Raw genomic sequence first — 25314 nt, forward strand, 5'->3', positions numbered from 1 at the left:
ACCTTTTTAAGTACCCTCATTCACTACTGACACCCATCACACAAGATTTATATATAAAAGTACATAATTACATTTTTATTTAATCAAAAACAAGTAGCACAAGTAAAAAATAATTCACGAATCCTAAGAATTCTTGTGTATGTAAAAAATAGCTAATATACTTACAGTACCATCTTCTAAGAGTTTTAAGCAAGAACCAAAATCTGCAAGCCTAATATGACCATTAGCATCTAAAAGCACATTATCTGGTTTAATATCTCTATGAACATAACCTAATTTGTGAATGGAATCAATGGCTAAAATCATTTCTGCTATGTAAAATTTTGCCATGTCTTCTGGAAGACGATCCTCAAATTTACTCAATAATGTAAGCAAATCTCCTCCACAGTAGTAATCCATTACAAGATACTAAAAATAAAAAAGTAGCATAATTGGTATTTATTATAATTATAAATATTTATTCTAATTGTAAATACAAATTATATCATGAAAATATCAACCAGATACTTTTTTAGAAAATATACAGCAAAATGAACTACACTGATTTGACAAAAGTTACTCTAAATATGTACAAGAGAACCAATACATAGTTTAGCAAATAATCAGAAACACTACATTAGAATTCTCATGTTTAAAGAGACTCAAATAAAAAAAAAAACACTAGTAAAATCTGGGTATTAATTTACATCAAGCAATTTAACAAAACCCACATAACACTAATACTAAAAAAAACAGTAATTTTTTTTATTGAGATTTGATTGCCAATTAAAATAACTGACAGTTAATTTCAACAGGTTTTTATGATTTTTTTGGGAAGTATTAATTAATGCAGAAAGTTCAGTTTACATAAGGTCCATCTTATCCCCCCCTCCCACCACCAACGCCCAAAGGACAACAGCAACTGCTCAACTACTATCAGTAAATAGCAACCATATCCAAAGAATAAAAACTACCAAATATTAATATTAACACAATTCTCAGAAGCCAAGTCCTTAAAAGCTAGCTTCACAAACCTTTCCCCGGGAAATTACAAGATGCCTGGTGTGCCACACCTCCAATGCAAAAATTGCAATAGCATTTACATCAGCCAGAACAATCAGCAGCTCATCATAAGAATGGTTTGGTTGATTTTAATAGGGGTTTTGTGGCACAATGACAACTAAGGGCAAAATGTGCCTCGCAAGAATGGAAGAACACACAAAAAAAAGAGAAATCACTCTTGCTGGTCCAGCCTGATTTAGCCGAGTGGTCAACAATTAGGCTGCAACAGCATATGCATTTCAGAGGAGCATGGTTCAAGCCCATGTGGCTGCTAAATATGGCTAACAATTGTATTCTCTGTTGAAATTACTAATTATAAACTTCGCTGACTTGGAGGTCATAATGGAATATAAACAGAACATCTATGTCCTGTTTATCTATGAACTATATCTATGAACAGAATACCTATGTAAACTCTAGAAGGAAAGGGATGAATCAGATTGGTCCACTGGATATTGATGGTTCAACTGTTGATCATCCTGCTCAGGTGGCTAACAAACTAAATGAGTATTTTGCATCTACATTCACACATGAGGAGTTATTCAGGGAGGGGAATGCCAGAGGTGAATTAAACTCTGGAAGTGAGCTAGTTGATTTTGTAATAATTGACAGCAAAGTGGAGGAGAATTTGTTGAAGATAAACATAAAAAAAGGCACCCGGGGTGGATGGAATCTATCTAGTTATATTAAAGGAGGCAGCAAAGGAAGTAAGCAAACCTTTAGCCATAATTATGAGAGCTTATTTGGACTCAGGGGAGGTACCCATGGGCTGGAGATGTGCAAATGTGACCCGAATTCACAAAGGAGGATCAAAGGGCAACACAAATAATTATAGACCTGTTAGTTTAACTTCTGTTCCAGGAAAATTAATGGAGGCACTGGTTAAAGAAGCACTGCAGGATCATCTAGACAAAACTTCAGTTATAGCTCGGACACAGCATGGTTTTGTTAAGGGAAAGTCTTGCCTGACCAATTTGATTGGATACTATGATGTGGTCACAAAGGAACTGGATGCAGGGAATAATTTTGATATCATATATTTGGATCTTAGAAAGGCTTCTGATACTGTTGCACATGGAAGACTGCTGAACAAATTGGAGCAGTGTGGCATTGGAGGTAAATTGCTGCTTTGGATAAAGGGATGATTGAGTGGGAGAAGACAGAGAGTGGTAATCAATGGACACTGCTCATCGTGGACTAATGTTATTAGTGGAGTCCCTCAGGGTTCAGTGTTGGGTCCATTGTTGTTTTCTGTATTTATAAATGATATTGATGATGGTATATCAAGCTTAACGTCCCCAAGTTTGCAGACAATACAAAGGTTGGCAGGGTTGTTAAGGACACTAATGCCAGTATGCTGCTACAAAAGGATCTAGAAAGGATCTTCATTTGCCACCTCTCAGATAGGCTGAGAGGTGGCAAATGAAGTTTAACAGTGACAAATGTAAAGTGCTACATACGGGAAGCAGTAACCCCAAAGCAACATATCAACTGTGTGGTACTACACCGACAATGGTAGAGAATGAAAAGGACCTGGGGTAATTGCGCAGGCCGATATGAAGTTTTCTGAGCAGTGCAGATGGTCTGCAAGAGTAGCTCATGGTGTCTTTTCAATGATATATAGGAATTTTTCTAGCAGGGATAAGGAGGTGATTATTCCCTTGTATAAGGCAATGGTCAGGCCACACCTTGAGTAATGTATACAGGTCTGGAGACCCCATTTTAAGAAGGATGTAGAGCTGTTGGAATGAGTACAGTGAAGGGCAACAAGATTAGTGAATGGAACAAAGGGTTGCTCTTACGAAGAAAGGCTTAAGTTTTGCAAATTACAGTGTCTGGAGGCTAGGTACCTGCGAGGTGATCTGATTGCGGTGTATAAAGCCTTGAATGGTTTGAGCATGCTCAATGCTGATGGGATTCTTCCTCTTGCTCAAAATAATCACCTGAGAGGGCATAAATTCAAATTGAGGAAAGACAGATGCAGGATAGATGTGTGGAAGTTTGCCTCCAGCCCTCTTGACATTGCCTTCATAGCATCAGCAAATATTCTTGCACATTTTCTATTTAAGTGAGTGTGTCCATCTCTAAAAAAAAACAGTCCTGTCAGTTACCAAGCAATAGCCATGCTGAGAAAAATTGTATCCCTTTCATATCGTACAATCTCTCCAGGGCCGAACTGACATGGCTCTCATCATAAACTCCCTGCTACTTTGGCTTTTACAGACACTTCCAAATTCAGCCCAAACTCATGGCTTTTACTTAACATCACTTATTCGCTATTTAATGGCCGTGGGTATTCAAACAATGATTAGCTTTCTAATATTGAAATACACTATTTTTTTATTTCATAATAGTTATTTAATAACCATTCCAGTGAAATTTTAGAAACAAAACAAAGATGGCATCTACATACCTCAACATATAAACAAACAAGATTTATATATTAAATCAGTCTTCTAATAAGAACTGTTATGGTGCACTTATTTTTTATTTTTATATATTTAGATAATGTGCATTTAGCATTATTTAAAAAGAGTAGTTTTGATAATCTATGTTTTTCTGATAATAATAAAAAAAAAATCTATATCATTTAAAAGCATCAAGACAATTAAAATATAACAAGTATAAATGATTAGTATGTGAATAACTTGTTTTTAACAGATTTATGAGTACAGTGGTAACAGTTATTTAAATTGATCATAACTGAACTAAGAAAGCTCATCTCTATTTTATTCTTCTCTATACACATAGCAAGCATTGCTAAAATAATGAATGAAATTCATATAAACTTTCTATACAGCTGAAATAAGTAAGCACTTTAACAAATCACTTCACTGTGCTTAAAACAAGAATGCACACTTGCTTACAAATATGACAATTTTATGTTTAGAGGAAGGAATTTTATTTTAATAGAAATATTTTCTTTTATAGCCCCAAACTGTGCTTCAGTCTAAATCTTTGTTCAACAATGATTGTAACAAAGATGTTGACAACAAATAATTCAAAGTAGCAAAATCTATCTCTGTAAGTTTATTTTGCATAATTCTCATATTCAAAATGCTAAGAGACCTATAACAATTGTTAACACTTAATACATTTATGAAAGACTAGCTAAATGTCAATTTAATGGATGAATCTAATGCCTGTTATGTCTTTTTTCAAGTAAGACAATGAGGACTATAATTTCTGTATCAGCAAATATTGTGATCTTTTGATTCAATAACTCAGCTCAAACTGAGATTATTATTAATTATGTTTAGCCTTATGATGCAAGGAAGCCTGAGGCTTTTGCTGTACCAGTCAAAAAATCCTCTGACAGAGAGAGAGAGAGAGAGAGAGAGAGAGAGAGAGAGAGAGAGAGAGAGAGAGAAGTCAGAAATAGAAGGGAATCACCAAGAAAGAGAAGGATGTTGATATCCAGCTCAGGACCTGTACAATCACACTGAAGATGACAGTCGAGTCTTAGAAGTTCAACTACTTCATCCCAAAATCCATATTTGAAATGCTTCTTTTCTACACCACCAGCATTAAACTTATTTTAAATATGAAAGCAATTTAAATAGGTATTTTTCTATTCAAATGAACAAACAGATATTATTTTGCTAGTATATCTTCCACTATTGAATAAAAATAAAAATTTGGTTAGCACTGGAGGGAAAAAATATTCCCTTAGTTCTGCCAGATGCAATTTACATCTCAGATGCCAGCATAATTTTTTTAATAGCTGAGAAATTTTTCAGTCCTCATGTAGTGTGTCATGTTGTGTCAGACTAATACTTGGTTGTTTTGGGTATTTTTCTGGCATATCAGCTTCTATGGCTATAGTGTGCTAGACCAATACTTCTAATATCATTGTGAACTGTTGTCATGTGTTATGAATGCTATCTTTGTCATAAATTTTTTAATCATTATAAACATTTCACTACTAAACCCCTGAACTGGGCAATGGTAAATTAATACATATTTAACTTCAATAATCTTTTAATCTGTGCATCATCTATTAATTCATAAGCTGAGTATTTAAGTGATTTAATCTTATAACTCCCATGTTTTTTTGCTGCCTAATGGTATAATTCTTCTGCCAAATGTAAGTCTCTTGTATTTTCTACTTGAACTGCCTCAGGACAATGACTTTTCACATCTTATACAAAGGGTACTAGGAAAGTTTTGCAATACAGCTTTGTTTATTTAATTTTTTCAAAGTAATTTCCCCTACATTCAATACACCTCTCCATCCTCCGAAACCAATCTTTAAACCAGTTCTGCCAAGTTTCACTAGGGAGTAAAGCACACTCGTTGTCCCAAGCCCGTAGAAGGTCCTCATCACTGGAAAACCGCCTCCCTTTTAGCTTCATTTTCACATGCGGGAACAGTGCAAAGTCGCAGGGAGCAAGGTCTGGACTGTAGGGAGGGTGCTCGAGAAGTTTCAGTCCTGTCGTGGTCAAATATTCGGTGCAGGCTTTGGCGCGGTGAGCTGCAGCATTATCGTGATGGAGGTACCAGGTGTCCATTCTTGACTTTGGCCGCAGGTTCTTCATAGATCCAATGACTTTAGGCAGGCATTGTTCAGTATACCACTTAGCTGTGACTGCACGAAATTATACCGCAAAACTGTCCTTATCTCATTTCGTGACCACGATGCCATCGCAAGCACTTTACACTCTCACTACTAATGAATAACTGAGCCCATCGACTTGGCGCGGCGGCTACTATGCACGTATGAACATGTCTCAACATTCAGCAACAAGCAGCTTCCTGTGATTCATTGTTGCATCATATTGCAAAACTTTCCTAGTACCCTTTGTATATGTAAGTAATGTTTACTTAAGTTCCAGCAAACTGATATTTATTTATTTGTAAATGACACTACCCATATTATATAGTACTGTGCATGAACAGAGAAGAAATTTATTTGCTCTTTGCTGTTTTATATATTAAAAAATAAACACTTACTAAATTATTATCATCTTGAAAAGAGTAATGCAGATTTGTAATCCATCTTTTATCACCAAACACTAAAACATCTCTTTCTTCCTGAAAACAAGCAGTCTAGACAAAAAGAGAGTTCAGATTTGCATTAGTTTTTAAAATTAATTCAGTACAATGTAATAATATTATCTGATATAAAAAGTATTTTTATTAAAACAATCTGGCAAAAAAGTGACTTTTAATATAATGTCTGAATGGCATGTTGCACAGGTTATCTTGATCAAAATACTTAAAAAATGAAAGCACTTCACCTGTTAAAGTGTAGAATATATTTATTACTAATAGTCTAAAAATGATACATTTTGTGAATGTTTTCTCCTCTATTTCTTCAGTTTTTACAATCTTGCTGTGACACCATCACAAAAACACCAAACATCTATGAAACATTGATTTTAATACTCTTTTAGCAATAAATAGACTAAACTTTGCAGAGGTGAAATGCTTTAATTTTTCTAATTAAATACTTCTAACAAATTACTATTAAAATAAGTTTTACAATCAGCCCTCAATAACATTTAGTGTGAGTGAATTGCAAAACTAATTATAATACTAGTATATGAGCACTAGCAGTATCCCTTGAGAAAATTCTGCATTTGAAGTAGAGTTTTTTTCTAGCTGTCCTAAAGAAATGTAGTCCATGTTTGACAGTGAGCAGGTAAGCCAGTACACATCAAATTCTTTCTCATTTCTTATTTCTGTAAAATAAAACTATTCTTTCTTTTAAGGAGGCAGCGCTAGTAGAGAAAATTGGTCCATTCTGAAAAATTAAACAATTTGGATTTTTTACTATTCTGAATTTTTATATTTTCCTACGTTTCTCCACCCATAGGAAGAAATATCTTCAATTTGAGACCAAATCAGCTAGGCCTATCGTACGCAAAAGCTACAGTTAGCTGTACTAGTTGCAAAAATTTTGCAATTGGTAGCAGAGTTTTTATTATTATTTTATTTATTTATTTTTTTTTTTGTCTGGAACAAAGGACACAATTGTGCAAACATGTAAATTGTTCATCAGTTAAATAGTTAAAGTCAAATTGTTAATTAGAAAAAATGCCTTATCAACTTAGACAACTGTTTGTTTAACAGTTAACATCTTCATGTGGCTCCATCTATGAAGTGGATGTTGAACTATTCTTGTTTGTACTACAAAACTGGCCCATTCGGTAAAACAAAACTATTCGGAAATTTTTAAATTTTAACCAGTTTGTGTACACGTCGGAAGAAATAACTTCAATTTGACACCACTTCCAGCCCGATCAGTTTAGCCTATCGTTCACACTGACTGTCAAAAGAAAACAGCTTCCGTATTAAATATAAAGATTATTATATACAGCCATTATTTTATTCCACTATGTGAAAAACAGTAAATCTAGATGTTGATGCAATCAAAAACCACACATTCCAGTGATAACGGGAAGTAATAAAAACATTGATAAAATAACCACAAAAAATTTAAGTAAATTTATCATTCTTCTAGAAATACAATATGAAAGTAATACATGCATATGAGCACTACAGTAGTAATGCATTTCAACAGATCCGTCTTTATCTTCTTCTGGTCTGTGACAGAAATAATGAATGGATGATCTGAGGATAACTGGCAGTGATTTTATTGAATACTACAGCAAATTCATAACCCAGATTATGGAATACTACAATATCATCTTATTCCTTGAATTCTAAAAAGATAACTATTAAATAGATCCCATTTAATATTTTCTTCTGTTTACTTCTGTGTTACCTCTCTAAAAGTTACTTCCATGTGATCACTATTAGAGATTCTGAATTATCTGGTCAATTATTAAATATTATTTCTCTCATTTGAATTACAACAAAGAATCTCAAATTGGTGCTAATTCCTTACAAAATGGCATTCAATTAAAATCAAGAAGTGAGTAATGGTGATTTCTGAACTTTCGTTTGTAGAAATTCTCTTAGTTCATTAGTGAATGTAACTTTGAAAGTGAAATAATTCTTTGGCACAACATATTTATTTGTGTAAATCTACCTTTCTTGGATGAATGCTATCAAAAAAACAGCATTAAAGTAAAAGTAAAAAAACAGTTAAAAAAACACAGCATTACACCAGCTCAACAGACAAACATCTCAACATTTGAATCACAGTATCGACTTACACACCACAATTTTCCGAAATTGTAGAAAACACACATGGAATGTCAGTGCTCTCATAATTCAACTAATAATGAATGCTTCATGAAATTAAATTCTTCTGTTTTGGTATTATTCGTTGAATTTGGTGCATAAAAATGTTTTTGTCTTTAAATAAAATGTGTTACTGTTCAAAAAGCTATAAAATTTCAGTTTTATTCATGATTTTTTGAAAGGAAATATAAGTGGCTTTACTTACAAGTGGTTTATAATAAGAGTTTCCATTTTCATCAAAAAAGTTGCAGGTATTTAGAACTTTTATGAAAACATACCTATTCTCTGGTAAAAATTAAAAATCCACTTATATAATTATTTTTATGATTATGATTTTAGTGTCTAATTGTCCAACAATTTAATGAATAAAAGTAGATTGGTCCATGAGGACCAATTTAATGAATAAAAGTAGATTTGGTCCTTGAGGTTGTCACAGACATTCTCTCAGATATGCCAGACAAGCTGTACTTGCTACCTGGGAGTCTAAAACGCTGATGGAACTGATATTCGGGTGACACTCAAGTCAAGTGGACCCAATTTCGGCGACGTCCGGACGGTCTGTGACAGCCAAATCCTCTGCTTGCACCTTCACGATGGTGGGACTGTTAGTAATCCTGGGTATAACCTCCATGCACAAGTACATGGTGGGTGACTACCCAGGTGTGAACCAACGTAAGCAGGGGTCGAGGTGTGGCGCCCACACCACATGGAGGAATGCTGCCTCTCTATGTTACCAGGCAGTACTAGGTGGTAGATGACTCTCATCAACCGGTGCAATACCACCACTTTGCTTATTGGAGGCTTGAAGTGGTGGAACCCGTTTAGTCTCTAGAGCTAAGTTCCAGTCAACCCTTCCTTATCTCTTCCATCATGCAGTATGATTGATGACTTTTGAGGTTATGATAAACATCGTGGCGAGATCCAATATTCCTTACATTTCGAGGATACAGCTCTAAAACGGTGTTCGCAGGCCGGCCGCTAATTAGTACATGGGACCGAACCTATTGGTAACTCTCTAGGAGGCTTCCGGATCAGCTAATATATAATCTTGCTACCTCTACTCTGCCAGACAGTGACTGGAGGAAGTCTGAGTAGTGTGTATGCAGGGAGGCATTGTCGAGGCCACGTTATGTCAAGGATCTGGGTATGTTCTTACCATGTGTACGCCACATCCAAAAATTTCATTACTTCATACAGCATGTCCCACCCAATTTTTCTTACTATTGAATACACCATGAATTGTCAAACTAATAGAGCAAGCTTATCTGTGAAAATAGTAAAGTGCGTAAAGTGCCAGGCAGGCACTTTACCCACCCGGCTAGCCCGGTCGGCAATAAGTCTCTTGTATTTTCTACTTCAACTGCCTCAGAACAATGACTTTCCACACACACACATATTATTAATACTCACTTATATTTGGAGTGAGTACTAATGATATCAAAAGTAAATAAACTAATGATGGTTGAAAAGTACAGGCTAATGCTAAAAAAATGTTGAGCTAGGATAAAATGTAACTGTGTCTGAGCATGATAGGATGGATTTTATGATGTGAGCCTTGTTGATTAACTCTACAGTTGAGGAATTTGGGAAAGCTTTATGGGAAGAGATTTTTATCAACATGTTCTGCACCAAAATAGCAGAAGCAATTTATTTAGGGATGGCATACATTTGAAGGGAGGAGGTGTAAAAGTACCTGCCAATGTTAACAAAGGGAACATAAGGGATTGTGGAAACTGCTAGTGACAGCACAACTGTACACATAAAATTGATTGGGGAATGTGTCAAAATCACTTGCACTTTCCTTGATGGTTTGAATGAGAGGCTGCAGGGGTCCAAAAGTGAACTGTGGTCTAAAAGAGCCATTGATGATCATCCATCAATTAAGAATGCGGAAGGATGTCATGAAAACATTGCATAAGTATAACAGGCTACAATTAATAATTACAAGGGAAGTACTGGAGAAGTAAATAATAAGAAAATACAAAGTCTAAACTATTTATAAATAGTTCAGATTTTGTATTTATAGTTTAGTCTTTGAATTTACTGTATATATATATATATATATATATATAGTAATTGTCACTGTATATACACTGTATATACAGTTACTTGTCTTTTTATTACATTTGTCTTTAAGAATCCATCCAAAAAGAGAGTGCTTTTTTTGTCTATACTTGCATAACTAACTTGTCCTTTAAATCTGTTTTTGCATCCAGCAGGATTTTAAACTGTACGGTTAATGCAATGGCCATAACTATAACTATGATTAATACAAGCAGGATTTATACTGCATAGATAATGCAATGGTCAAATTCTCATAACAAAACAAACTTTCCTTTGCAAAGAGTCACCTTGGCACCACATTACTTTCAAACAGATGGCTCACCAAAAAAGGATAATCGGGCATTTGTTTAAAAGATGAGATTACCATAACAGCCTTTTTCAGGACTGGTATCTTGTTAAATAGCAAGTGGTCTGTAGTAACATGTATACAAAACAGTTGTAAAAAGGTTGTCTGATATGAGCCTATCACATGGTATATAAAATCAGTTTTAAAAGTTGTAATATAGCTAAACCTATTTGTTGAAAGGAGTGCAATATCATTTGATAATTTATTTATCCCTATTTTGTGTTACAATTGTTGGGAGATAACAGCAAGAAGGGAGGGAGAACACATAAGCCAGAGGCTTTTTAGGGGGTGTTCCCTTTGAAAAAGATAACAATAAAAACAGATACATCATGAATTGGACATGTTTCTACATTCCATTACCGAGACTACGTAAACCAACCACACATGTCGCGTGGTTAACAACAGTACATACTTATAATTACATTGTGAGTACTTTTACAATAACAAGTATGAAAGAAAAATTATGAAATAATTGCATAGAATGTTACAATTTATGACAGCTATTCCTTCAACTTGTTTACACAATTTCCAAACTGGTATGCATTGTGGAAAGTTCAGGAGTTGAGTGGAAGGTGATTTAGATCAGACCTCCCTGGTGATGTGTTCAGTCAGGAGCTTCTTGAACTTGTTTAGTGAAATGGCATTTTTGATGTTTTCAAGAAGATTATTCCAGGTTTTTGCGCCTCTGTATTTTATATTTTTCTGGCCTATGGCTTTTCTGAAAAGCGGAACCTTCAGGTTCGCTTCATTTCTTAAATTATATCTTATTCCTTCTTCTTCTATTGTTATAAAAAAGGATCTGAAGAGAGGAGGAAAGTTTGGTGTTTTCAAAGCATTGTAGACAAAGACCGCTTCAGCTTTTTGTATCAGTTGGTAGATGCTTAAGAGTCTCGCTTCCTTATATCTCGAAGTCACCGATGCATTCCAGGGAAGGCCCAAAATTGAACGAACACATCGATTGACAATTGAACTGATTCTCGTAAGGTTATATTGACTGGTCGTACCCCATGAGATAATTCCATATGTGAAGTGAGGCTGTATTAAGGAAAGGAATACTAGTCTGAGAAGGGAAGGAGGTACCCAGGCAGAGGCTCGGGCGAGTATTCCTGCTAGTGACGAAGTTTTCTTTCGTAAGGTGATCATTTGTTTATCCCAACTCAGCTTGTCATCTAGCCAGATTCCTAGAAACTTGGTATCATTCACCCTTTCCAGTTGTTTTCCTTTGTATGTTATTTCGAAATCAATATTCAATGGTTTATTTTTCGTCCTAAACACCATATATTTGGATTTTTCAGGGTTTAGTATCAGCTGATTCTTTTGAAGCCAACTATGCATTTCAGAGAGCAGGGCAGAGATCTTGCATTGAAGTTGGTTAGGGTCTTTATCAGTGATTAGAATGGAAATGTCATCGGCATACGCTACTAGGTGGGAAGATGGAAGATGAGAGAGAAATTCATTAATGTAAAGAACAAATAGGATCGGTCCGAGAAGTGAGCCTTGAGGTACTCCCCTAGAGAAATAAGAAATGTCTGAAAAAGACTGGTTTGTTTTAACGACAAATGGCCTATCACTAAGGTAGTCTTCAAGGAGAAGGTTAATTTTTCCTCTCAAGCCAAGATTGTTGAGCTTGTTGAGTAGGATATTATGATTTATGCAGTCAAAAGCTTTTGATAGGTCTAGAAACAGTGCTATTGCATAGTGACCCTTTTCAAGACAGTCCGTGATCCTGGAGCAGAAGTCAACAATTGCCAGGTCAGTGGATCTTTTTGAACAATAAGCGTACTGTTGTTGATGGATAAGCTGATTGACTTCCAGGAAGCCCATGAGTCTGCCGTGAAGAATTTTTTCGAATAATTTTGCAAAAACTGAGAGTAGAGCTATTGGACGAAAATTGTTGATAGAGTTACAATTTTTCCCCTTAGGAACAGGAACAATGACTGCTTTTTTGAATTGAGACGGGAATTTACCAGATTGAACGGAAAGATTGTAAATATACTTCAGTGGTGTTAAAATTGAGTTAAGGACCTTTTTCAGCAGAGCAGGAGATATTTCATCAAAGCCAGGGGGCTCCCTTTTCTTTTAATTGATGTCCTGCTTCTAAAATCTCTTGATCTGAGAGCGGAGCGAGGAAAAAAGAGCTCCTCATTGAGTGCTTGACAGATTCTTTCGTTGCATTATCTCTAGAGTCAACTTCGTCTTTAAAAAGGTTATTCACACTTGAGATAAAGTGATTACGGAATGCTGCGGCTTTTTTTTGGTCATCCGAAATGAGTACCTCGTTCTCAACTACATCTCCAATGTAGCTCTGTGGTTTCGTTTTTCTTCCAGGTAGTAGCTTGTCCAAGACTGCCCACTTTTCCTTGCTTGTAATGACGCCTTTAAGTTGGGAACTATAATATTTCCTTTTCTCCGACCTAATACTGTCGGTGACTTTGTTTCTGTACGTTGTGTATTTGTTTTTATCCTCCTCCTTTCCTGTTTCTCTAGCAATTCTTGCAAGTTTGTCCCTTTTCTTTAGCATGTTACAAATTTTGTTTGACATAAATGGGCATAATTTCCATCTTGGCCTAGTGGTCTTTTTATTCCCTGGGATCCTGATGTATGACGCGCATTTTTCGTAACTATTTAGGATATGCTCAAAGAAGAAGTTCGTCGCAATTTCAGGATCATCTGTAGCAGCCACTTCATCCCACGAAGACTGCTGGAGATCATAACAGAGCTGATTGAGAGAGCCTGGAGTCACAGATCTGTGAGTGTGCATGATCTCTTCCACAATTTCTTCATTTTCAATTACCATTAAGATGGGACGATGATCAGAAATGGTTGCATCCAGTACTGCATAGGTTAGTGAGCATTCCCCAATTGCGAAGTCAAGAAGGGAATTGTGGGACTCTCCCATTCTAGTCGGGATAATTCCGTCAGTCAGAAGAGAAAAACCATTGGAAGAAATGACATCTAGGAGGTCTTGCAGGGCAACTCATTACAAAGGTAAGTTTGTTCTTCTGTGAGGACTGAAACCATTTTATTATCCATGTAGTTTAAATCCTGCTACTTGCAAAAACAGATGAAAAGACAAGATAGATTACAAACATTTACAGATAAAAATAAATACAGCTATTTGTGCTTAATATTTATTGAAATGTTCTCTAAAACTGTTTAACCACTAGGTATCTCTAAAATCCAGAAAATTTTAAAATTCGGCACCTCTCCATCCTCAAAGGTGCCGGAATTTTAAAGATTTTACTGTAGTAATGTTAGGAGTGTTGTCTATAAAATAAATAAATCTGAGCTACTTGTTAGGTATACAGATGCTGATATAACAAGATAACCAAGACCCAGTTTCATTTTGGAACATACAATGTATATGGGAAGGACAGAGAGGAATGAAGGGGAGGGAAGAAAGATTAATGCAGGTGAGGGCATCCAAGAATTTCACGTTAAGACTCATGAGTATGATATGAGTGGGATAAGCATCTCCATATGCAAATTGATTGGTCAATAAATCTAAGTGCCTTGTTATGAGAGATTTCAACCATTCACTCAACTGAAACTGTGGACTGGAGACAACTGATTTCTGAAACTGAATGACAACAGAATTTTCACATTGAAATGCAATAGAAAAACTAAGTGACAAAAAATATAAACTATTGGGAAAAAATAATATACTGGACCTCATGAAGTTTATGTTTGGTCAGTGTTTTACTGAACACTGCAATAAACTGCCTTCCTGGGTGGTTAAGGTTGACAGACTGGAAAAATTTAAGATCAGCTAGGTCAGTACCTTCAAGGTTGTATATACTTTTTTTTTATGATGATGTAGCAAAAGTTAAACTCCCTTGTGTCTTTTAGCCTTTACAAATATTAATACTAGAAGACATCCTATTTGGGAGACAGAAGAAAAGAGTGAAAACTATGAATGAAAAAGGAACATGATGAAGAATGATCCTTAACCCTTTTGTGAGTGGGCTCCATGTAGTCAATTTCAAATAGGGGTTGGCTCTGTGGAATGAGTTTCTCCATGAGATTTTGAACTTCCGCAAAAATTAAAACTGCATACATAATAATTTCTTCTTATTTTGGTTTGATTGTCCAGAAATGGAGTAAAATGTCAAATATCAAACTAGAATTAAAAAAATAGAAAAAAAATAATAAAAAATGGTATAAAAATGAGCTTGTTACTGTTTCTCCCTCCTCCTTGTTGAAGCATTAATATATTCCTCAATTTGATTTCATCAACTTCTGGAACTGAATTCCGGAGAATTTCTTCAAATGAAAACCAGGTAAATACTTGCCTTTCATTGAAGCTTTTGAGAGGCAAAATCAAATGATAGCTGGCAGATGCAATGTCCTCCTCCCTCTTCTCCTCCAATTTTCAAAGTTATTTTCTTGATTATAGCTATTAAAACTGTGTCTACTACCAGCTGGAAACTCAGTTAAAAAATAGCAACACATACCATTCAAATTTCAAGACAATCCACAAATAAAAGAACACGTTATTTGAAATGTACTTGAAATGACCTTGAAAAAGCATTTAGCGTTCAGCACTCAGAGCAGCCTGAATTTGTCACGGCATGAACTCACTGAGGTGTTAAAAGTGTGCCAAAGGACTTTGGTCCTGTTTCCGCAACTGCTTCCCATAGTTCTTGCAAATTCGATGGGTGCATGTCTCTACTGTGGCAGGCACTGCAGTAGACTGAATTTGCTATCCTGGAACAAATTCTGTACAATTCTAGCCTTGTAACGTGGTGCTTTTTCCAGTTGGAAGTGCCCATCACAAATAGATATGCTGCACTTATAAAAGGATGTGCTGGTTGAAAACAATTTCCAAATAATCTGTGGCATCCAAATGTCACATCCATTGATATCATGGGACCCACCCAATGTACACTGCAAAAATACTCTCACACCACTACACTGCCAGCTTGTACTGTTCAGGATGGATCCATAGATTTGCACTGTTTTTACTATATTTTGGTCCTCCCATCAGTATGAAATGGCAGGAACCAGGATTCATCATACCAGGAAACATTTTCCAATCTTCCACTGTCAGTGTGCCTGAGTCCATTGTAACTGTAGCAGTAACTGGAATGGAACAAGTTATTCCTAGAATGAGTTGTGCATTAAGAAATGCATTTGGTTATCGCTGTTGTACTGAGGTGTTATTTGAAAAGCTGTAACCTTTCTGTTATTCCGACAAAGCCATGTCAGCTTCCACAGGCCTCTCACATCAATGAGCTGTTTCTGACTGCAGTGCTATTGGCCAGATGTTATTTGATTGTCTGACCAATCTCAAATACACCCAACACAATAAGAAGTGAAAATCAACAGAAGGCATGCAGTTTCTGAGATACTCATATGGCACATCCGGTGCTGATTACCATATAATGTTCACTCAAACCTTTTGTATTGTCCATTTTCACACTTAACTCCCCATATACAGCATCCTTACACATCTGTCCACCTGCTTCATATTACATAATATGAACACATGATGCTGTTACTGAAAGAGCACTCCATTTCACGAAAAGAATAAGTGTAACTAATAAAGTAGCCACTCAGGACATGTACAAATATGGGATTACATGTGTATTTGTACTCCAGGAGCCCATACTGAAAAACACAGATCTATGTATATACTTATGAAAAGATTAAGATTCAAAAGAATAGGGCCAATATGGTAAAGTGGGTTAATGTCTGCTTTAGTCTCCTGATCTAGCCTTTAGTTATTTCTGGTTGTTGAAAGCAGGAATCACTGCGTGGAATGGATTTTTAATCTAAGACATTTTTTCATTTGTCCACTATCATCTACAATTTTTCAGCAGTGAAAAATCCCCAAAAACAACTCAACTAATTTTACATTAATTGACAAGAATATTTAATACCAATGTAGAGATAAGCAAGCTACAATGAAACAGCACTGCATATTTGATACAGAATTAATCTATAAGTATATTAACTTTAAGATTACATGACTTACCTCAGCTCGCTTTAACATTTCCCATTTATTCAGTATCTTCATGGCAAACACTTTTCCTGTTACTTTTTGCTTGACTACTGCAACCTGAAAATATATGAATTTTTAGAATTCATGGCAAATACAAGACCTTTTGAATAAAGGATTAAAGCTACACTCAAATGACTTGAATTTTTCGTTAATCTTGAAGGCAACTAAGATAATTTCATTACAGATACCACACATATGGTAATTTTCGTTTGTATAGCCTGGAATGAAATGGTAAAAATCATTAGAAACACAGATAAAAATAACTTTAAAAATTACCAAATCATATCAAAATATTTCATATAAAGGAATGATACTGACAAGAAAATAAGGCAACAATTCAAATTTCTAATTTTTGAAGGAACAAAAAAAAAAAAAAAAAACCCTCAAACAATATGATGAATTTTAGACTTTTCGAAGAAAAAGCAAAAATACATATAATCAGATTTGACATGTTCAAGTTCATACAGTTTATAAGTGGTGGCAACCCTTCACATTATATAAAATGTCTAAGAAAAACCTTAGCTCCTACAAATGTAATCATTTTTAAGATCACCTGGTTTCTCTGGTATAAATGAATGAGAGTTCCTGTTGGGTCAAGCTAAACTGTTAATACTCGCACAAAGCAAGGAAATGCCAAAACCCCCTCACCTAATTTTTTATAATGAACGACTACTGGAACAAACACAATATTTGATCAACTGAATTTCTAATTTCAAGAATATAAGACTGTTAACAATAATTCAGATAATCTCAGTGTTAACTTCCCCATTCTTGAAAATACTGGAATCTTGAAGGCAGAACTGTATCTTTCCTCAACTTTACAACATTTTCTCAATTATTTGTCAATCACATGGTAAAAGGCACTTCAAAAAAAAAAAAAAAAATTATATTTTGAAATGAAATGCTTGCAATGTTTATATATAAAAAGGATAACTAGAATAATTTCTTAATCACCTTTTTTCAATGATTTGTTTATATCAATCTTCAATTTAAGCAAAGTATGTAAAGGGAAGTTCCATATTGAATAAAATTCTTTCTTCAATGTGGAACCACTTCAGTTAAACAAGACTTTTGAGAGCAACAGCTTATTTGTGTAAATGACAGTGACAATGAATATCAATTCATTAACCACAAATATTCAATATGTGAATGAACTTCAGATGGAAGATAATCAAAACTTGGCCCTAATTTTAACATTCATAAAATGATCAAGATTATCATAATCAAAATTTTGCCTGAGTTGCAAATTCAAAGAACAGTCATTTTCAGATTTTTACATTAAAAATTTCACAACCCACATAAGTGGCCTTTGAGCCTTACCAGTTGAAAAACAATGTACTACTGTACACTGTTTCCCAACATGTGGTCTGTGTAACTTATGAAAGTGGTCCATGGGACCTGAGAACAAAACATTCCCCCCCCAGTAAGAAACAATTCCATTAACAGTGATGGGAAACGAGATATAACTATAACAACCAAATGAATACTGTTGCCTAGAACAAAATCAACATCCCCAGATTCATCTGGAGATGTTGGAAGAATGTTAACGTGATCAAGGCCTAATTTAATCGCATACAATTCAGCTGTGAATAAACTGCACTCAACTGGGAGTGATGTAGATATGGCAAATGTAGGAAAGACTGCTGCTGTATCTACACTGGCGTCAGTATTAGATCCAACAGTATAATGTGAAGTTGCTGATACATATCCCACACATAGTTGAAGCATATATGCTTCAGAATACTCTCCCATTTACAAAAGTGATTATCAGAAGATGGTAAATATAGAGCTCAAGGAAGATCTGGTTCAGAAGTGTCTTGGAATATGCTATTCAGGTGTACATTCCAATATTGCATCAGTTCTTGAAGCCTTATTCTAGCAGGATTATTTCTTTAGGTTTACTGCTACAGTCCATTTTCCATTGCAGGTCGAAGAGTATGACTCCATGTGATAAGTGGTAGACTATTTTGGCAACACATTTAAGAAACAATATTTGCCTTAGACAAAGCAGTGGTTCATTTGCTTCCACATGTAAACTTTCAATGGAGGACGTTCAGAATGCATCATGGGCTATTCGTGAGGCACAATGATGGATTGGGTTGAGCTGCTCAAGGGCACTCTTTCTAACAGAGTCGGACATTGGGAGGGACACCATAGTCCAGTCAAGATGTGATTGGAGTGCAATACAAGTGAAGTAGGGTTTATCAGTCAGCACCCTATGTCATGATTTAGATCATTCTAAGTATATTCATCTTTGTTTAGCATATAGTTTGGATGTTCATTGTGTTTTAAAAAATTAAGCTTATTGTTGAGAATTAGACTTAAGAAATAGATACTGTCATAAAATATTACTGGATGATTCCTCAGTTATAATCCTGGTTCAGGGTTTAATTTGCATTTTTGAAAGAGTGGTACAGCAGTGATTTTTTGCTCAGGGAAGCAATAGCCGTTCTGGGACGTCTACAGGTATATTTTATTGACTGAGAATTGGAAGTGCCATTTAAAGTAGCTCATTTATATACTTAGTAGTGTATAAACTAAGTATACTTATTTATATACTCATTTATATACTAAGTATACTTAGTAGTGCCACTACTAAGTATACTACCTAATACTAAGTATAATGTTGTACTGTAAGGTATAATGTAAGGTACAAAGTTCTCTATCTTTTTTTGGCCAAAATCCTCTTTGTTAGAGGCATTTAATGTGGCATGAGGAGTAGCTTCAATGGAAGTGCCATGAAAAGATAATTTAAGCAGCATATCAGTACGCCTTTCTGTTGCTGTCTCTATAAAGAGGTCTCCTAATCAAAATCTCTTTACGCTCTTAGTTGAACCAACAGAACTTTCTAAACTTTTCAGAATATGGAGAAGGCTTGCCAATAAGTTGATGTGTCAGGGAATGAATTATGAGAAATAGCACATGATATTGTTTAACGTTCTCTTCTCAGTCTCTTTGGATTTGAAATGTCATGATATGATGAGCCTGTGGGCTCTGCTAGTAGAAAGTTTTGATGATCCATTTTGGCTCCCTTTAGTCCTGGGGATTGACTCTCTTCTGCAAAGGTTTCCGGTTCTGCCAATGAAGAGGCAAAAATAGTGGCTGATATGACCAAATGAAAATTAGCAACAGTTAGTGGTTCGTTATAGAAATATATAAAGAAGGGTAGCTTTTCTTTACTGCTTTCTTCAAATACTTTTTTGAAAGAAAAGCAGCTATCAGATAAGAATATTTGCTAAACATAGGAATGCCAAAAAACTAGTAGTTTCTCTAGAGGAACTGCTCAATCACAAATCACACTTGGCACTCAGGGCCTGTTCGGGTGGAGGAATGGCTAAGGGGAGGCACTCAAATTGCCAACAATCTGGGACATCTACATATCAACACAGTCAAAATGTCAAAAAAAATCAAAGGATTGAAATAATAATGCAGTTGATATGAACTAAAACACCAGCAAGGTAAAAATGGTGACATGGTTGAACTAATGACAGTCTAAAGCAGGTTAAAATGCTAACTGACTGCTTTTTTTTTCTGTAATGTGTGTATTATTAATAACTAACAAACAATTGCCATGCATGTTTTTTTTTTTTTTTTTTTTTTTTTACCTCATCTCTAAAGAGAGACACACACACACACACACACACACACTGTGGCTGAGAACTATGACAAAAAGTTGGATGCATCACCAACCAAATATTATTAAATCCTTTACCATATGAATATTAGTTACCATGTAGTTGTTCGATCTCAGATGATGGGAGTAGGGTTCCACTTTCAAGTTATTTGAATTCTTTATACCATGAAAATGCTCGTGCACACTCAGCATCGGCCACAAGCAATTTTCAACCGGTTCTGTCGAATGGGGCCCCGCACACAAATGGTCTAAATAATAATATCATTTGCGTCTTTTCCGCATTTCTATCAACGAGCTACCACCATCTAAATGTCTAGTTACCCACTTTATCTTCACTTCAAGAGCACTTTCGCGAGTCAACTTGAAAATTACTGAGTGTATACTTCATTCTCAGTGCATATGTTTCGTTTGATATCGAACATTTAAAATAGTTTCGGCAGAATGAAGAAAATTTCCATGTAACAAACAGATTACGAGAGACTTAACTGGAAATGCATTGTTCGCACCTCTGGCCTTCAGGCAATTAGTGCTGCTGCTAAGCATGAATTAAGAGTCAAAGGGATTACCATTCTGCAACTTAGTGTTATTCTTAAAACCTATCCAAACACCTGTCACACATACCAGAAGTCGTGCTGCTCATCTGATTGGTTAATTCTTACTAGTATTCAACATGGTAGGCAAATGGTGGTAGATGACTTTCACCAACTGGTGAAATACCACCACTTTGCTTATTGGAGGCTTGAAGTGGTGAAACCCATGTTTAGTCTCTAGAGCAAAGTTTCCGGCATCCCCCTCTCCCCATACTTTTCCTTCAACCCATGCACGGTACTAAATACTATAGGTTTTGATACCTTTCGTGTTTGGGGTTTTCATAAAAAAAATAAATAAAAAAATAATTCATTTCAAATAAATGCAGTATATGCAATTGCAGACTTACATAATTTTCTTATTATCTGGACCTGCATATCATATTTATATTTCGCAGTTACAAAATAGTTTGTTTATATCATATATTTCAATTTTTTCTCAAAGTAATTTTTATAATGAAAAATATAACCGTGAAACTTATTTGTTAGCATATGCTTATGGCTTCAATTCTCTATACAATTTCAATTTTTTTAGCATTGCTTATAAATGTCATGAAACTCGCCTCCTAATCTGTATAATTAAAATTTGATGAAGAAATTAAATTAGGAATTTTTTTTCCGTTTTAATTTCATTTTCCCATAGGAAAAAAAAGTGCACTCTCTTACTGTGATTTAGAATTTAAAGTTTATTTCAGAATGAATTTTTTATTTTTATTTGTTGTTTCATTATATTATATGTGAGATATGGTGTAATTATTTTCTTTTTCAATAAATTAATAAAAATTATTTACATATATATTTATATGTAAATAATTTTATATTTTTATAAAAAATATTTTATATTTATATAAATTATATAAATTTTTTATATTTTTTAAGATTTATATTAAATATTAAAAAAATTTAATATTTTTAATATTTTTATATTTTTTAATCCAAATAGTTTGGGCCATAAATTTGATTTCACTTAGGGTCGCAGCGGCCCTGTGTTTTGTAAAATATTAAAATCGTTATAAAGAATAACAAGTCATTATTATTGTATTGTATCATTTACTAAAGTGATATTATAAATACTAAAATATGTAATATTTTAAAATACTTTTTTTATTCCTTACCACAATCGACTATTCTTGTGCTATGTAGGTACACTGATAATTTTTAAGAAATTAATATTTATAAAGACAAACAGTTTATGCAAATTTACATGATATAAATATCTTTATGCAAATTTACATGATATAAAACAGTTTATGCAAATTTACATGATATAAATATCTTTATGCAAATTTACACGATATAAATATCTTTAATAATAATGGAAACAGACTTAATAATTTATATAATATGGAAATATTTTATTTACATCTTAAGATCTTATAAATTAAATTAATTATTTTTAAATTTAATTATCTCTTAGTTACTGTAAAATTTGAAAAAATAAAAATGTAAAAATTGCTATTACAAAAATATCCCAAATAAGTTTTGTGCAGAGCCCCACAAATTTTGGGGCCAGCCCTGTACACACTTACCCTTTCTTTCCATTTTTGTGTTGAAAGATAGACTTTTCAAAAAGTCTATCTTTTATTAATATTAATAACACAAACATTTTACATAATGACAATGCAAGCGATTGGCAATGGTATAAGTTTCGGCCACATTGACTCTGTTGCTGTTTTGATTTTCAGTTATTTGAACTAAACCTTCAGTAAGATTAAATTCAAATTTGAACTGAATCTGGGCACCAGATTTTCAAGGATCACTTTTGATTTCAGTGGAAAAAAGAGTAGACTAATTCCTCCTCAGCACATACCAAACCCTGGGCATGATGATACAAGTATCATCATGCCCAGGGTTTCTATACAGAATCTTTTCAACAAAATCTGAAAAAACTACAATTTTCGAACAGACAAACAGTTCATTAAACCAGATCTTTCTAAAGAATGTACTGTTTAAAGCATCATGAAAGGCAATAACTTACCTCTCCAAATGCTCCCCTGCCAATAATTTTGAGAACTTCAAAATCATCTTTAGTAAGCCTAAGATTTTTCACCTTTAGTACTACAGGTTTTACTAAAATAAAAAATATAATAAATAAATAACTCTAAAAGAATACATTTATACTGTGCATATATAAACACATAAATGTAGATAATTTTTTTTTAAAACCACCCATATCAAAATAAAATACATCTACTTTATTTGCAGTTATCCATTTTGATGGTTCAAAACTGCCCATAGATTTCATATAAACAAAACCTTAACCCTAACTTTATATTCTGTGTAAATGTCATAAAAAAGGGAAAAGCCGAGAATTTCGAGAAGGTAACTGCATGGTCAAATGAAACCATGTTTTAAACTAAATGGGCAGGTGAAACATCACAACTGTGTATTGGGTTAATGAAACCCACTATATTTCTCTTCAGAATGCAACTTGTTCAAAATTCCTGTGTGGATAAGACTCTCTTCTTATAGGATAATTGGACTTTCCAGTTTCAGTGGCATTATTGTAGCTTGCGAGCGGCAGCATATGGTGCAAGGAAGCCTGATGCTTTTGCTGCACCGGGTAAAAAAAAAAAAAAAAAAATTCTAGGTTACCCTGAGAGAGAGAGAGAGAGAGGGGGGGGGATTAAAAAAAAAGAATTATGATATCTGGCTCAGGACCCTGGGTATGCCAAGCCCATACTCACCAGATGGGAGCCCCTGGAGTTAAATTATACGATTTAATATGGCAACACAAGGTAAACTGCTTTTATCATTCAGTGGTTAGTATACTTATGGTAAATATAATGTTGTGGGTGGGCAAAGTTCTCCAAGGCAAAGTTATCCCAAAATGTTAATGTATAAAGCAGTTCCCTTAATAAGAAACCTGTTTCTGGACAGGATGGCTTTGTTGGCTGGTTGTTTAGGGGTTTTCTCAGCACCTCAACTACTTTTTGGTTATAGTGCACCAATAATATGGTACTAGAAATGCGACCTTTATGGAGTTTACGCCTGTACAGTATGTCCATGGACTAATTTGCATGTTGTTAAGCTGGAAAAAAAAAATAACAATTTGTGCAAATGAGTAACAAGTGAAAAATTCACTGTAATGGCATGGATGGTGCACCACTACACTTTCACATTAATATTCATACCTACTGGGGTACTGAATAGATTGCAGGAATAATCATGAATATTATCCGAACCTAATGCCTCTGGACTTTCTTTGTGTGGAATACCTTAAAGATGAAGTGCAGCAGTTAGCAACCTTAAATGTTAACAGTTCACAGGAAATATAACAAGAATCATGTGAAATTACAGTTGGCTACACATTCCTAGGTTCAGCTGGTGCGAAATGAATGCATTTGTGTATAAGTGCCGATAATGGGCACTCAACAGCTGACCTAACCTTTGCTATACAGGTAACCCTCGATTTATGTCAGTGTTAGGTTCCTGGGGGGACAGGTGCAAATGGAACCCTTTATATAATGGAGTCAATCGGAAATTACAGGGTTAGGTTCCAGGCAACAAAAATTTTACCTACCACTTTGCATTGATTGTTTTATTTTATTAGCATTCGTCATAGTTGTAGTAATAGCCAATGGAGGCATAGTCATAGCCCTACACACATAAGGGCAGCTTTCACCAGATTCCATCCTCCGAATATTGCACTAGGATTCAATGAACTTCTTTTACCAGACATAGTATCTCTTTATTCTATTGAATTAAAAACTTTATAACACAATTGGCAAAAACTGCACAGAGATATCACTATTATTATTATTTAATTTATTAATAGCACAATTAATAAAAAAATTGTTAGCGTAATAAATTTCCAACACGTGTAAATAGCATAAACAACAACCAACTGAACGGTTCACTGCATGGACCTTTACTACTGCATCCACGAGTGATTACTTTGAGAGCAGGAATCTTTCTCATCTCTGATACAGATGCGCTAATTGCTGATTGCCTCAGATTGTCCTAAATCAAGTGAACAGTGCACAGCACAGTATTATGCTGATAAATTTTGTCTGACGATTTTAAACTTTCAATTTATACACAGAGATATCACTATTATTATTATTTAATTTATTAATAGCACAATTAATAAAAAAGCTGACCTAACCTTTGCTATACAGGTAACCCTCGATTTATGTCAGTGTTAGGTTCCTGGGGGGAACCTAACACTGACAAAAAATAAAAAATAAATAAATAAAAATGGCATTATGGTTAGCGATCTGCACTATTGTGAATCTGTGCAAATCGAGGGCTACCGGTATATATAATTCTGCACATTCGATGCTGATAAAAACTTATGTTTACTCAATAAACCATTAGAGATGCAAATCTCAATGTATTTAAGCATAATTGTGCTTATTAAAACTGCTATTAGTAAACAGCAATTTTAAATAATCTCCATTTAGAAGTAACATGATAACTCACATTGAAGTCACCACCACACTGCTGGTAAGTGACTGGAAGCATATAAAACAGCTGTCTGACA

At 34.6% G+C, this 25314-nt stretch overlaps 1 protein-coding gene across 1 annotated transcript in view; it reads right to left on the bottom strand.

Moving 5' to 3' along the window:
- The window catches only part of LOC150084800 (serine/threonine-protein kinase Genghis Khan-like), a 477571-nt gene that overhangs the window by 286258 nt on the left and 165999 nt on the right, over positions 1–25314 (bottom strand). Inside the window, exons 2-5 of the mRNA XM_090376356.1 lie at positions 22807–22898; positions 16581–16664; positions 5995–6090; positions 166–408 (exon numbers count right to left, since the gene is read on the bottom strand). Coding sequence (XP_090232482.1) covers positions 166–408; positions 5995–6090; positions 16581–16664; positions 22807–22898 — 515 coding nt within the window. The remainder of the gene's footprint in view (positions 1–165; positions 409–5994; positions 6091–16580; positions 16665–22806; positions 22899–25314) is intronic.

Source organism: Mastigoproctus giganteus, chromosome 6 (genome assembly GCF_048544385.1).
Source record: "Mastigoproctus giganteus isolate SK-2022 chromosome 6, ASM4854438v1, whole genome shotgun sequence".
NCBI classification, from domain to species: Eukaryota; Metazoa; Arthropoda; class Arachnida; order Uropygi; family Thelyphonidae; genus Mastigoproctus; species Mastigoproctus giganteus.